The sequence below is a fragment of the Haliaeetus leucocephalus genome, unplaced genomic scaffold, assembly GCF_000737465.1.
Source record: "Haliaeetus leucocephalus isolate CR32 unplaced genomic scaffold, Haliaeetus_leucocephalus-4.0 Scaffold206, whole genome shotgun sequence".
NCBI lineage: Eukaryota > Metazoa > Chordata > Aves > Accipitriformes > Accipitridae > Haliaeetus > Haliaeetus leucocephalus.
This window is the reverse complement of record NW_010972642.1, coordinates 4,726,266-4,740,604: the sequence shown is the minus strand read 5'-3', so window position 1 is coordinate 4,740,604 and position 14,339 is coordinate 4,726,266. Positions and strand designations below refer to the sequence as shown.

General features: G+C 43.7%; 1 protein-coding gene across 1 annotated transcript in view; it reads left to right on the top strand.

Annotated features, from left to right (window-relative positions):
* Window positions 1-14,292, top strand: part of USP18 (ubiquitin specific peptidase 18) — a 15,880-nt gene extending 1,588 nt beyond the window's left edge. The window contains exons 2-11 of the mRNA XM_010566137.1: window positions 1,357-1,552; window positions 2,634-2,730; window positions 5,729-5,874; window positions 8,164-8,243; window positions 9,064-9,210; window positions 10,043-10,138; window positions 11,150-11,320; window positions 12,278-12,409; window positions 12,875-12,924; window positions 13,452-14,292. Coding sequence (XP_010564439.1) covers window positions 1,384-1,552; window positions 2,634-2,730; window positions 5,729-5,874; window positions 8,164-8,243; window positions 9,064-9,210; window positions 10,043-10,138; window positions 11,150-11,320; window positions 12,278-12,409; window positions 12,875-12,924; window positions 13,452-13,497 — 1,134 coding nt within the window. The 5' untranslated portion in view covers window positions 1,357-1,383 and the 3' untranslated portion in view covers window positions 13,498-14,292. The remainder of the gene's footprint in view (window positions 1-1,356; window positions 1,553-2,633; window positions 2,731-5,728; window positions 5,875-8,163; window positions 8,244-9,063; window positions 9,211-10,042; window positions 10,139-11,149; window positions 11,321-12,277; window positions 12,410-12,874; window positions 12,925-13,451) is intronic.
* The last annotated feature ends 47 nt before the right edge of the window (window positions 14,293-14,339 follow it).

Genomic DNA, 14,339 nt, shown 5'->3' with positions numbered 1-14,339 from the left:
TGAGTCTATTTTTTAATGTGTTTCCTCCCCCCCCCCCCCCCAAATAAAACTCCTCAGCAAATTTGACAATATTTAGTGAATCTGAGTCTATGACACTTAGAGTTCAAAATTAATCTTCAAAAGAAAACAATCAAAAGTACAGTTGGGAAAAAAGTATAATCAAGCTTTAAGGTAATAATTAGTGGAAAAAAAGAAGTATTTCTAGTTTCCCTGCCTGAATCTTCAGAAACTTTGATATTTAACATTATTAGGCACAGTTAACCTGAAAAATATAAATGGCATGCTTTTAAAGCAAAGATTTTCTTTTTGTGAAAGGCAGAACCAGGATTTTTTTGCTTATTTCCCTTTCTTGGTAGCTTTTATTCATTCTTTCAGCACCTGGCCTTAGGTTCATTTTATGTGCTGTTTAATATTTGCAAAATAATAATTTTTGAGCAGGTGTTTTGCATGTCCCCCCCCGCACCCCCGTGAATGCTTCCCTAAGCATATCCTTTTTTTCTGATTCTGCCTCCCTGTTGGAGGTGGGCTTTTAAAAAGTTTCATTTTTGTGTAATTTGAACATTTGTTACATTTGCTTGTGTATTTTTACTTTGCTTTCATTTAGTGATTTTTCTTTTTTTTTTTTTTCAACTTTTATTTAAAGAGCTAGTACCTGAGTCATAAAAGACTGTCAGAGTAATAGTCTGTTCAATATTCCCTTGAAAATCAGGGCATTATAATGGTTCTCTTGCTTAAACAATTACTTTGACTGTGATCACTTGAAGGAGCATAAAAAGAAACTGATCTTTAGGTGCTTAAATGCCTTTAAAAATTACAGCCCAAAGTGGCACAGTAGAGCTGTGACTAAGGCACTTAAAAGCAATGCAGAGAGCCCAGTACAGAAAGCAAACAAATGCTTATCAGCTCAAAAGGCTAGAGAAGGTGAAATTTGCCCTTTTGAATACTTGGGATAGTTTGGGTGATAAAACATTACTTTTACTGAACAGAGGAGTTTTTGCAACATCTGTGATTTGGACAATTTTAATCATATTATTTACCAAATTTTCTTGAACAGGGATGTCTGGAGTTCCCTGGCTTGGTGGAGCTGTTTCTGTGGAATCGAAGGTTCTTTTATTTATTTAGCCACAAAAGGAAGACAGGATGTGCAATTGCTGTCAAGCTCCATGTCTGTTACTTTGCCAATAACCTGCAACCTACAATACCCATGTTAATTCAAATATACCAAATGCCGTCACAGTAATCTTACTAAGTTTATTGACATTCCAGCTTTTTCATAATAAAAATATCAAATACAAAGACAAATCTTGGGTTTCTGGGTGTGTCCCCTCTTTCTGACCTTTTTGTATCTTTCTGCAGTCCATCTGTCTTTGTACAGTATTGTTGATGGGACAAAGGAGTGGACGTCAAGAAAGAAGCAAGAAACTAGAGCTGGCACTAAGCGAGACTATGAAGGCAGAAGCAGAAGTACAAAATAATAAAGAGGAAGACAAAGAACCAAAGGCCAAAGACCAGAGGCTAACATCAGTCTTTGGTGTGGCAGACTTAAAAAATGGTAATAATGTTTTGCCTATTCTTCACTCTCATATTTTCTAATGCCTGCTGTTCCATTCTCTGTCCTTAGGCTTCATTTTCTCCTATTCTTTACCTCTTCACTGAGGAACATACATATGATTCTCATTTTGCCCTGCCAAGTAGCCACTTTGAGTTTTCGGGAAGGGATTACATGAGGATCTCGGAGCTTTTTCCCGTTTTAAGTCCTCAAATTGACCAATGCAGCTGAAAAGGTCTAGATGCTGATCCTGTCTCTTTCTAAATACAACCAGCATTGCCTCTGGATTTGCTAAACCATGGACTAGGCCCTAGTTATTCTGCTCCATCACTAGATTGGCCTCTCAAAAGCTGTCATCAGTATTTCAGGTGTACATACTGTTCTGTCCCAGCTATAGCCCACCCTTACCACCAACTGTATGCGTTTCAGGGTTGTTCTGAGTTTCTGTTCCACGTCCTCTCTTCCTACAGCGATGACTTCAGAAGAAAACCTTCTAATTTCTGACCATGGTTACTTATACTGCTTTGGGGTACAGAATATGTCATCTTTTTAGATGCAGTGTGAACAGCTGTGACTTGCTTTTTCCACTTCTCTCAGGCTAGTTCCTTTCTTTGAAAGTGAGACAAAGAATACCAGAGGTAGGCTGAAGGGGAAACTTGAAGCCTTTGTGATGGACAACTAGCATGTGGTCCCACATGTAGCTCTTCATTATGTTATTAGGCGTGGCTGTGTAAAAGGCTGAATAAAAACCCTCATACAGGCAGCCTTTGACTTCTGACTTTTTAAATTTTATGTTTAGGTGTGTTATGAGAGGACTGAAAATAGAGGAACTGGGAGACATCCGAGTATCATAATCCAGGCTTACTTGGATTTTTCCTGTCAGTTGCCAAACAAAAATAAACGTTATCTGCTTGAGCAACATAAGGATAGATTGAACACTCTCAGGTCTGACCAAGATGCTGGGCCTATACACTGGATGGCTGAAGATGTGCAAGAGGAGTTTGCCACTTTCAAATAATTTTAACTTTCTTTTCTTGTACCTATCTATCTCCAGTCCTCACTTCCTCTTTTTCTCTGCCTACAGAAGCTATTGGACTGTACAATGTTGGACAGAGCTGCTGTCTGAACTCTCTGCTCCAAGTGTTCCTCATGAATATACGCTTCACAGGGATACTTCGAAGGTACCACCTGTTTGAACTATCTGAGATACTTCCATTGTTGCTCTGTGGTCTCCTTTCCTTTTTTTATACGGGATGTACATTTGAAGGCTTGGATCACCAAGGTGCTAGTAAAGCTCAGCTCACTCAGCAAGCTCTCTGCCTTGTTGTGTCTGTCAAATATAGACTAGGGCCTGCAAAGGTAGAAGTTGCAGTGTTCTGACTTGTTAGTCATCTCTGATTCATGTATCATTTGCACACCAGTAAGCTGCAGTCTTGAACTGAGTCTTTATGACTCATATCTTTCTTTTCTGTAACAGGATATGATTTTATTCCAGGTATACTCATAGGCCATTATAAATAAAAGATGTGTTGTGTCAAACCATATCCACTATTAATTTTGTAACTTTAAGCATGTAAACTTAAACATATTGTGATCCATAGCCTCTGGCCTCTGATTGCCCTGGCTAACACCTGATAGAGTAAGTGTTGTTGCATATAGCAAATACACAGTGTTATTTTGTTTTGCTTGACTGTGCTCTCTACTTGTTTGTGAGGAGGATTTGGACTTCTGCCTTCCTACCAACTGCACTAATAACTGGTTTGATTTGTTTTCAGTTTATTCAGTTCACTGCAGCTTTAACTATGTAAGTGGATCATTCCTATTCAGTCCTCCTTTCTCCAAATTTCTTACACACTCACCAGTGTGCGGAGGGGGAAGAAGACAAGTTACAGACATGCAGAGATGAAAAGTGTCATAAATGGGCAAAGCTAAATAACGTGGACAGTAGGTTACCATTGTTATTTGAAGAAAGACTTAGAAAAACCTGTGGACTCCAATAAATTTAGGGAGGATAAAGAACTTTCCAGTTGGCATATAGTTGAAATACAAGCATTATGATATATATGCCCATGAAATTTTGAGGGTATGTTGAGAATGAAGGCATGAACAGGTGGGAGGCAAGAATAGCTCTGAAACTAGCTGTAACTAATGTTGTTTCTAGAGCCCAGAAAGCCCTTCAGGTCCTGCTCGGTTTGCCCCTTGTTCAGGAACAGGTTGTCATGGTTTACCCTCAGCCTGCAACTAAGCACCACGCAGCTGCTCCCTCACCTCCCTCACAGTGGGATGGGGGAGAGAATCAGAAGGGTAAAAGTGAGAAAACTTATGGGCTGAGATAAAGACAATTTAATAGGTAAAGAAAAGCTGCACACAAGCAAAGCAAACCAAGGAATTCATTCCTCACTTCCCATTGGCAGGCAGGTGTTCAGTCATCTCCAGCAAAGCAGGGCTCCATCATGTGTAACGGTTACTTGGGAAGACAAATGCATAACTCCAAACGTCCCCCACTTCCTTCTTCTTCCCCCAGCTTTATATGGTGAGCATGATGTCATATGGTCTGGAATATCCCTGTGGTGGGTTGACCCTGGCTGGATGTCAGGTGCCCACCAGAGCTGCTCTATCGCTCCCGTCCTCAGCTGGACAGGGGAGAGAAAAGGCTTGTGGGTCAAGATAAGGACAGGAAGAGATCACTCAATCAGTTACTGTCACGGGCAAAAGAGACTCGACTTAGGGAAAATTAACTTAATTTATTGCCAATCAAACCAGAGTAGGGTAATGAGAAATAAAACCAAATCTTAAACCACCTTCCCCCCACCCCTCCCTTCTTCCTGGGCATAGCTTCGCTCACGAATTCTCTACCTAGGCTCCCCAGTGGCACAGGAGGATGGGGAATGGGGGTTATGGTCAGTTCATTACACATCATCTCTGCTGCTTCTTCCTCCTCAAGGGCGGGACTCCTCACACTCTTCCTCTGTTCCGCCGTGGGGTCCCTTCCACAGGAGACAGTCCTCCACAAACTTCTCCAACGTGGGTCCTTCCCACAGGCTGCAGTTCCTCAAGAACTGCTCCAGCATGGGTCCCTTCCATGGCATGTAGTCCCTCAGGAGCACACTGCTCCAGCGTGGGTCCCCCGTGGGGTCACAAGTCCTGCCAGAAAACCTGCTCTGTGGGTTCCTGTCTCCACAGATCCGCAGGTCCTGCCAGGACCTTGCTCCAGCATGGGCTTCCCACGGGGTCACAGCCTCCTTCAGGCACCCACCTGCTCCGGCGTGGGGTCCTCCACGGGCTGCAGATGGATATCTGCTTCACCGCGGACCTCCCTGGGCTGCAGGGGGACAGCCTGCCTCACCATGGTCTTCCCCATGGGCTGCAGGGGAAATCTCCGCTCTGGCGCCTGGAGCACCTCCTCCCCCTCCTTCACTTACCTGGGGGTCTGCAGGGTTGTCTCTCTTACATGTTCTCACTCCCCTCTCCAGCTGCAGTTTCTGTGCCACAGCAACTTTTTTTTCCCCCTTCTTAAATCTGTTATCACAGAGGCAGTACTACTGTCACTGATGGGTTTGGCCTTGGCCAGCGGCGGGTCCATCTTGGAGCCAGCTGGCATTGGCTCTGTTGGACACAGGGGAAGCTTCTAGCAGCTTCTCACAGAAGCCACCCCTGTAACCCCCCTGCTACCAATACCTTGCCACACAAACCCAATACAATCCCTTGGGTCAGTTGGGGTCAGCTGTCCCAGCTGTGTCCCCTCCCAAATTCTTGTGCACCCCCAGCCTACTCCCTGGTGGGGTGGGGTGAGAAACAGAGAAGGCCTTGGATCTGGGTAAGCACTGCTCAGCAGTAAGTAAAACACCTCTGCATTATCAACACTGTTTTCAGCACAAATCCAAAACATAGCCCCATACTAGCTACTATGAAGAAAATTAACTCTATCCCAGCCAAAACCAGCACACAGGCCAAGTTAAAATTGTGGCCTTTTACTTTAAAACTGTCAGCCTGCTCTGTGGGATGAGCTAGTGCAGGTGTCTGCTTCCCCTTTTTTCCTTCTTTTGCTGAAAACATGTCCATTCTGCTTCCTTTTGGGTTGCTATCTGTGCTATCCACCTCTGCTCCTCCAGGTATGACGTCTCATATTTCTCCATTGTACTGCTTGATTACCATTTGTGTTGCTTCTTCTCTTCATAGGATCACAGTGCCACCACATGCTGCACAGAAGAGGAGGAATGTCCCATACCAAATGCTCCTGCTGTTGGAGCAGATGCAGTGCGGCAAGCAGAAAGCTGTTTCTCCCACAGACCTTGCTTGCTGTCTTTCAGTATACAGAGTGAAATGTAAGCAGCACCGCCTCATCCCCACCTCTATCTGCAGACCACGGATGTTAATTATCAAGCACTAACAAGCAGTGCAGACTCTGACATCTCATTTAGACATTCGGAAATGTGAGGAGTTAGGTACATGATGATGTAGTGCTCTTTATAGCTGCCTCTCAGTTTTGAGTGAGATGCTGTGTTTTACTTGTGAAGAGAGAGGAAAAAAGTCCCTACTGGATATCCTTGCTGATGTTCAAAGGGTGGGAAGACTATCAGACTGCTAGAAGACTCAGCTGCTGATACTGGCCAGAGGGCAAGGGCTGTGCAGGGCAAAGGGAAGACAGCTTATAGCTTGATTTGTCTTGCTATACTGGCATGATAATAGTGAAACAGCTGCTGTTTCTTATTAGAAGGAAAGGATCATGTGGAAAAGATAGAGTTCACCCAGATCCCCAAGGATAGAAACCATATCCTTCCTGTTCCTTGTTATAAGGGCAGAGAGAAGAATTTGCTGGCTTAACCTCCCCCCCCAGGAAGGGTCCTAAAGGAGAGAGATTGTTAAATGCACGAATTCCCGGTGACAATGGGATGCTGAGGGTCTGTTTATGTGTACAAATACAGATGGTATATCCAAATGCTCTTATCTTTATCATATAAAAGCCAAAACAGGACAGCACTGAATGGGACAGATGGTAGCCAGCCTAGACCTATATTAAGGAGCAACATGAGATAACCCAAATATTCTGTTTGCATTATTTTTCCCCCTGAGACTTAATGGCTCTGCATTCTGCCTTCTCTCTTCCAAATAAAGAGAGATGTTCAAAGAGAGTTTGTAAAGCTTGACAGTTTCCCACCTTGCCTTTCTGCTTTAAAATTCAGGTGTGGTTCATAACGTCCTATATCCCAGTGATTGGTGCTTTACCTGGATTACAGATGTGCTATTAGACATAAGGAAAGGTGTATTTTCTGAGCTTCATTTAGTCAGGGATGTCTGTAGTCTTACTAGAACCCAGCTGAAGTCAGTACCTGCAGACTTGCAGGGAAGTTGAAAACAATTCCACCTCAGGTTGATGGATTATTCCACAAAATTTGTTTCACCTATGATCAAGCATAGAGGTAGTCCAGAAATATCAAGATTTTGCTAAACTATGTGTAGTTGTGCCCAGTTCCTAAGTCTGGAGTTCATCATGGGCTGAAAGCATCAGTTCTTCACAGTCAAGGATGTGGATTCCCCACCCCCCCCCCCCCCGCCCCCCAAATTGAATCATAGAATCATTTAGGTTGGAAAAGACCTTCAAGATCATTGAGTCCAACCATCATCCATGCCCACTAAACCATGTTCTGGAGTACCCCATCTACGTGCTTTTTTAACACCTCCAGGGATGGTGACTCAACCACTTCCCTGGGCAGCCCATTCCAATGTCTGACAACCCTCTCAGTAAAGAAATTTTTCCTAATATCCAACCTAAATCTCCCTTGCCGCAACTTGAGGCCATTTCCTCTCATCCTATTACCAGCCACCTGACAGAAGAGACCAGCACCCACCTCACTACAACCCCCCTTCAGGTAGTTGTAGAGAGTGATAAGGTCTCCCCTCAGTCTCCTTTTCTTCAGAAAAATTCAAATTCAATCTTGAAGCAATTCTCTGCTGAGCCATTTTAAGCAAGCTGTGCATTGAGCTGTATCCCACCATCTTAGGTTTCTTAATGTCCCAGTTTAGCCGGAGTGGAAAGGCAAAGCGTAATGTTACTGCATCATCCTTGGCTTCCTGTCCTGAAGCTGTGTGCTTTTTCCCTGAGTAGGGGTCAAGGGATTTATACCATTCTGTGTATGAGACGTATGGATAGACCTCCCTGTCATTTTTATCTCAGGACTCCATAGTGTTACAGCCTTAGTGAGGGGATGGGAGAGACAAGTCTGTGCAGTAACAAAGATGAAAAAGAGAACAGAATCTTCCTTGTATTGTTTCTAAGAAGGACTCAAATAAATGCAACCCTTAACTCAATGAGACATCTGAGCCCTATCATCCAATAGGTATTTAGTATACTCTTGGCCCTGCATCTGTTGACAAGGACATGGCTTTTGCACTGGGTTGTACAATGGGGCACTCAAGCCCTCCCATCTTTTCCCACTGCCTGCTCAGGTCACACAGAGACATTGCAGCTTGTCTCCAGTCTAAGCTCTGTTCCTGGCAGGGAGTGGCAAGGGAACAAGAGGCTGGATCTAATGGGAGACAATAAAGCTCCCTTTGCTGTCTGTGCTTGGTGCTGTTCATAATACTGATTGAGGTTGTGTTTTCTGTTTGTCCAGTGTTTGTGCAGCATGATGCTGCCCAGCTCTTTCTGACTCTCTGGAACTTGATAAAGAGGCAGATGAAAAAGCCACAGCTGGTAAGGATGGTCACTGAAATGAACACCAGGTCCTTTGACCCTTGTCATGTGTGGTTTACTCTGTTTCTTGAAGAAGAATCCTGTTCATTGACAATTGTCCTAAATGAAATTCTTAAAACTATCCCCTATTTGGATCTTTCCTCACATCTTTCAAACGGGAGAGGGAATCTTGGTTTCATAGGCTTCAACATTTTGAATCACAGTTAACTTTTGTTTATCCTACTCTTAGGGCATGCCAGGGTCTCTGTTCTAGTGGGAGACCTGATTAATAACAAAAAGATTGATCTTTTTGCAACACTGAATTTAGTTATCTTGCATTTCTTTTTTTCCCAAATTTATGTAAGCATTTATTGGTGTGTCTTGACACAGCTCCTCTGTTCTTTGAATGTGCATTTCATTATAATTAGTCACTGTTAGTATGTTATGAATATGACAGTTCCTCCCAGGGGAGCTGTGTAAGGTAAGAGCAAAGTGACTCATCCTCAACCCACTGTCATAGTTTTATTTGTACTGAAGAAAGGCTCCTATTGCTGGTCCAAACAAAACAGTAAAATTCTGCATCAAAGCAGACATTTAACTGCCTGATCTTGTTATAGGCTATGTCTTTCCCATCTGCTAGGGAATGAGGGGAAGGAGTTGTTCTCCTTTAAATGGTGGGAAGTGCCCTGTCCCCATAAGTCAATGTCAGATCTGGATTCAAGCTTTAAAGCAGTAACATTGCATGAAGTAACATGTCCATGTGGGCTTTCCCACCCACAGAGGGAAATAACTCAGCTGTGTTCTTCATAAACCTTTTTTTGGCCTTTTTTTACCCCTCCAGGTTGAAGAGCTGAATGATTTGTACACTATCTGTGTACAGGAGCACCTGGCCTGTCAGAAATGCTCTTCTGAATCAAAGAGGAACAGCAGCATGTTAACCCTTCCACTGCCAGTGTTGGATTCCAGTTCTCACGTGCTGAAGACTCTGGTAAGTTCAGTGGCAGCACTATTTCCTTGGGAAGAAGATTCCCCTCTGTTCACTGTGGGAGGCTTCTCCTTGCAGCACTGGTGTCTCCTGGGATTCATCTAGAATCTCTGTAGGGTGTCTGGGACTTTGAGGTGATCTTTTCTCATTCACATTTCTTCTTTGTTTTGAGGGGTTCTAAACTTCTCAAAAAATTTTTTGATTTGGGGAATGGAAAATAAAGTCCTTGAATTGCCTTTCTAAAAAGAGTGTTGACTAAATACTCTGTAAGACTCAAACTCATACTACACAGTGATGTGTACCTGTGAGATCTTAGATACAACAGTGAGGTGCCCTAGATAACTTGTAATCCCTGGCCAGACACACTACATTTGCCCAGTGCAGTGTTCTTTTACTGTTAAATCAGTACTGCTGTTTGATATCCAGGTACAGAAATGATGGTGGCTATGTAGGTGCTGCCAGAAATAGACAGCGGATTTTTCGGGTGACAGGGGACCATTGGACCTTACTTATTCTCTGACCACTTTATACTGTTTCGTCCTAGAGGAGCCTCTTTCAAAACCTCTAAGGCTTTGAAGTCAGTATAAAAGACATTTATGCATCAAAACCTTTTTTTGTGGAAAATGTGGTACTCTATTTTTTTCAACTAATGTAATCACAGCAGCAGGTAGCAAAAATGGGGTACCTTTTTCTAGGCTGCTAGGCAATCTTTTGTCCTTTGAATAAAATATACCTTCTCTAGCTTTGCTGTTTGCTTGTACCCTGTGAAACAAAGTAGAAATAGAAATCCAGCCTGAAGGAATTCAGTTGAAAGAAATACCCTCTGTCTTCTTAGGAGGACTGTCTGCAATACTTTTTCCATCCAGAAGAGCTGACTGACCACAACATGTGTTTCTGTGAACAGTGTGGAAGGAAAACACCTTTTCTGCAGGTAACGGAGAATTATTTGCCCATGTCTCTTACTCCCTTTAGGACTGGGAAGGGTGGGGAAAGGATTCAGCTGTATCAGTTTAAGAGATCAACAGCTCAAAGATTGGTCAGCACAGCAATGTCAGCATCTTTCCTGTAGGAATCTCCCTACTGTAGATGTAGCTCTAGCAACGAAAGAATGCTTTCATGGGTTTTAATGTAAGTCACCAAGGGATGTAGCATTTCTGTACCAGCAGAAAAGCTTCTGATGGTTTATGCTGAGTTTCCACTGTGGGGCTTTACATTGCTGTGTAGTTCCAGGGGTAGACAAGAATATTTTACTGGACCTGTGCATATACATAAAAGTAGGATACTGTAGGGTGATTCCCTTTCTTCCCTGCTCTCCACTGGACTCCCCATTTTTTACAGTATTGGTCTCTGCCAGCCAATGAATTAGCTGTTTCATGGAGAGGCAAGTGCATTGAAGAGAGAGGTGTGTGAGGGAGACTGCGTCAGCTGAAGGCTTGGAGGGGACTTTCCACAACATTTTCACCATTGGGCCACCTCTGAGGCCACAATGCATCCATTTGTCTTGGTGGCAATCATGGCAGCAGCAGCAATATCAACAAAGGCAGTGCTGAAAGAAATGAGCTGTCAGCTTGGCATCCTTCACAGCGGTCTAGTGGCCACATGTCACAAGGAAATAGGCTTGCCTCTCCTCACCTACCTAGGGCTACCAGCCTAGGGTTAGGAAAGCAGATGAGAAACAAAGCAGCCCTTGAGACACCCAAGGCTGGGTACTGATCATGCTGAAGTTCAGAAACTTGGTTATCACAGCTCTGTTACATGTATGTGTCTCGTGTGCAGATGAAATAAAAAGGTTTGGCATCTGCTGTCTGGTGGAATTGGCAATCATTCACTGTAGCACTGACTGTTCTCCATCCTACATTCATGGGGTGGCAATGGCTGTTTCCACCCCACCTCCCCAGGTTTTGTTCCTTAGTTTTCAATTGCAGTATTTATTGCTTTACAGAGCATGAAGCTAGTCCATCTGCCGCAGACTCTGACCATACACCTAAAGCGCTTCTGCTTCGAAAAATCAGCGGATATTCACAAGCTTAGCCACTATCTGCCTTTCCCACAAGACCTTGATTTCAATGCAGTCTTGACAGAAAATCAGTGCCAAGCAGACGACAATGAAAAGGTGAGATACTCCTAATGCCCTGTTTAAAAAGGGCAGGTTCTCTTCTCCCCTCTGCTCAAGTCTCATAAAAACTTAAGAGATCACACCAGTACTTGCCTCAGTTCAAAGCACCTGTCTTAAAAATGTATGTCTCAGGCTTTATATGTGCCTGGTGTTGTCTCACATCCCATGGTTTTAACTGGTTCAGGAATTATTCAACTTTCTGTGCTCAGATTAAATCACCAAATGCACTATAAATGGAGCTTTCTGCCATAAGGACAAAACCCAGGCTTTACCAAAAAAAAAACCCAATCCTTTTTTTTTTTTCTGAGAGTGTTTAGCATAACTTTTTCCTTCCATTTCTAAATATACTAAAGAAAAGATGAAAACACAGTTCCTTTGGGTGACCAAATCCAGACATTGTAAACAGTGTCTTAGAGGCAACTTCTGTCCTGTGGTTCAGTCTCCAGGGCAAGGTGGCCTCAGTGAGCAGCAGACCTGCTGCTTTGCAGAGGTCACCAGTCCAACACAGAGGAACTCCATTCCTGGCAGTTTCCCATGCAGTGTTGTTTGCCACAGAGTTGAGATTAGCAGGGGGACAACAGCTTTGCCAAGCAGCTGAGAGTGATCTGCCACACTGTGGATCTGTTCCCCTTACTGAGAAATAACAAGGGAAAGTGTGGCAACAGCAAAACCTCACTGGTGCAGTGTTGGCTGCAGTATAACCCCTTTGCTGCCCCTTTGCTGTCTTACTTCCTTTTTCACATTCCTGTGATCTCCAGGGAGGCTGCTAGCCGATAGCTGGCAGGCAGAACTCTGAGGGTAGGAGCGAAAAAGGCAGGATCCTCAAGGCCATTCTAATCTTTCTCCTCTTTCCTTATGAAATGCACATTCTTGCTGTCCTGGCTGCTGCTTCTGTTCAGCCAATGGCAAATGAGAATTGCTGCACTGAAAGTTACTCTTTGTGGCTCTTCACAGGCTGCCTGGAAGTATGAGCTTTTTGCTGTTGTTGCTCATTCAGGATCAGCTAGTTGTGGACACTACTGTGCCTATATTCGAAGTCTCACAGAATGTAAATGGTATTGCTTCAACGATTCTGAGGTTTGCCAGGTGAGGAGACAAATCCACATTTCTTTTGTAGCTTCCTGGACACTCCTCCAGAATCTCGTTCAGTCTGACTGACTGCTGATGAAAGAGAACCGGGAAAGAAAACTGAAGCTGCAGAGCTTTGTGCACCTCATTCCTCTGCTACAGCATACTCTGAGCTGAGGGCAAAGCGGCTCTAGCTTCTGTACCAAACAAGGCCTCAAGTTCTGGTTTGCAATTTGCAGAAGCAGCCATTCACTCTATATCCTACTTCATGTACTCTAGATCTGTTTAATGTATGTATTCAGAAGAGGCAAAGGAACTGTTTTTCCTCGAAGGGTAAAAGTAATAAACTGATTTATTAAAAGGTGTTTAGTTCCTGCAAGTGCCACTTCTACCACTCTTAGGAGAATTGCTGTGCTGGTATCACAATATGTCCATCTCTTAAGAGTTTTTACCAGCCTTCTCTTGTGTGTTTTTCTTCTCTAGGTATCATGGGATGATGTTAAATGCACCTATGGACATTCCAACCTCCACTGGTAAGCAAACACATCATTTTTACCTAATGCTGGTCTGGGGTTTGGAATGAGGGTAGCAAAGAGAGAGAAGACAAATGGTTTGAACTGCATATTGCCTGGGATGTACTGGGGATGCGAGAGTGGAAGAGTCATTGCTGTGTTCTGGTTACTTTGATGCAACTGTATATGACTATACCAGTATACCTGCAGGATTACTGAGTAGCCTCAAATGGGGCTGCAGGAGTGGTCTTGTTACTTACGATTGCCACTTGAACCCTATATCCTGACTGAAGTTAGATACGTCAATCAGGATTCCTCCATGCTTTTTGTTTTGATGCATCATAAGAATGCTGTGGAGGGAGATAATCCGTCCTATAAGCTATAGTGCTGCCAGGGAGTCAGCTTTGTGTGCTGCCTCAGAAACACTGGAGAGGGCCAGTTCAGTTGACCTAAACCTCAAAAAGCTGAGCAGGAGCAAACCCGGGAGGTTACTTGCAAGCTAGATCTTCAAACATATATCTTGTTTTGCTTTTTGTTTGCTTCCACAGGGGAGAAACGGCCTATCTCTTGATTTACATGAAAAAACATCCTTAGTAGCCTTATCCAGGAGTATCAGAATGCCTCAGGAAGCTCTGCACTGTCCATGGAGCTCAGCACCTCTGTGCCAGTGTGGATGTGTACAAATGTTCCACAAGAAAGACGTTCTGCACTCAGTCAGCGACCTCTGCCTTCACATTTATTTATGAAAAAAGTGCAGGAGAGACTCAGCTAGAGAAAGGATCTGCACCTAGAAACTTTTTCTTTCATATATTCATATATTTTTGGTATTTATGTGATTCTATATATTAATTTCCTCTTAAAACTTAGTAAAGTTAGTCCTTGTCTCTGCTGACTTACCAGTTGCTTTAATGCTGATGCCTAGATTGCAGTACAGGGGAAGCATTTGTCCTAAAAGCCTGCATGATGTTCCAGGGAGGCACGTGGTATGGCTGGAGAGCTGTGATAGCCATACCTAGCCAGTAAGACCGTAAGAGCTTGAGACTTACTCTGCCCTTTTAGCACCATGTTAGATGCTGGCAAGCTGGTTAGGGGACCGCAAAAGTCTTGTGAAACAGCTGGAACAAGGACCAGAACCCTTATGGTACATGCACCAGTGATGTTTTCTCCTTAAAGCCTTCCTGAAAATTAATCACTGCAGGGGTTGAGATGTGTTTGAAAGTTGGTGTCAGCATAAAGAAGTGTTTTTAAATCAGGAGCTATTGTAGTAGTTCTGATTTACAAGTTGAGTTTGTGTATATTTATGCAGATGATTATTGTTTTAGCATGTTGTCAGGCATTTATATGCATTTTCTTTCCTGTATAGGTGTGGTGGGTTGACGCTGGCGGGAGCCCACCCCAGGTGCTCTAACCCCCCCCCCCCTCACCTGGACAGGGGG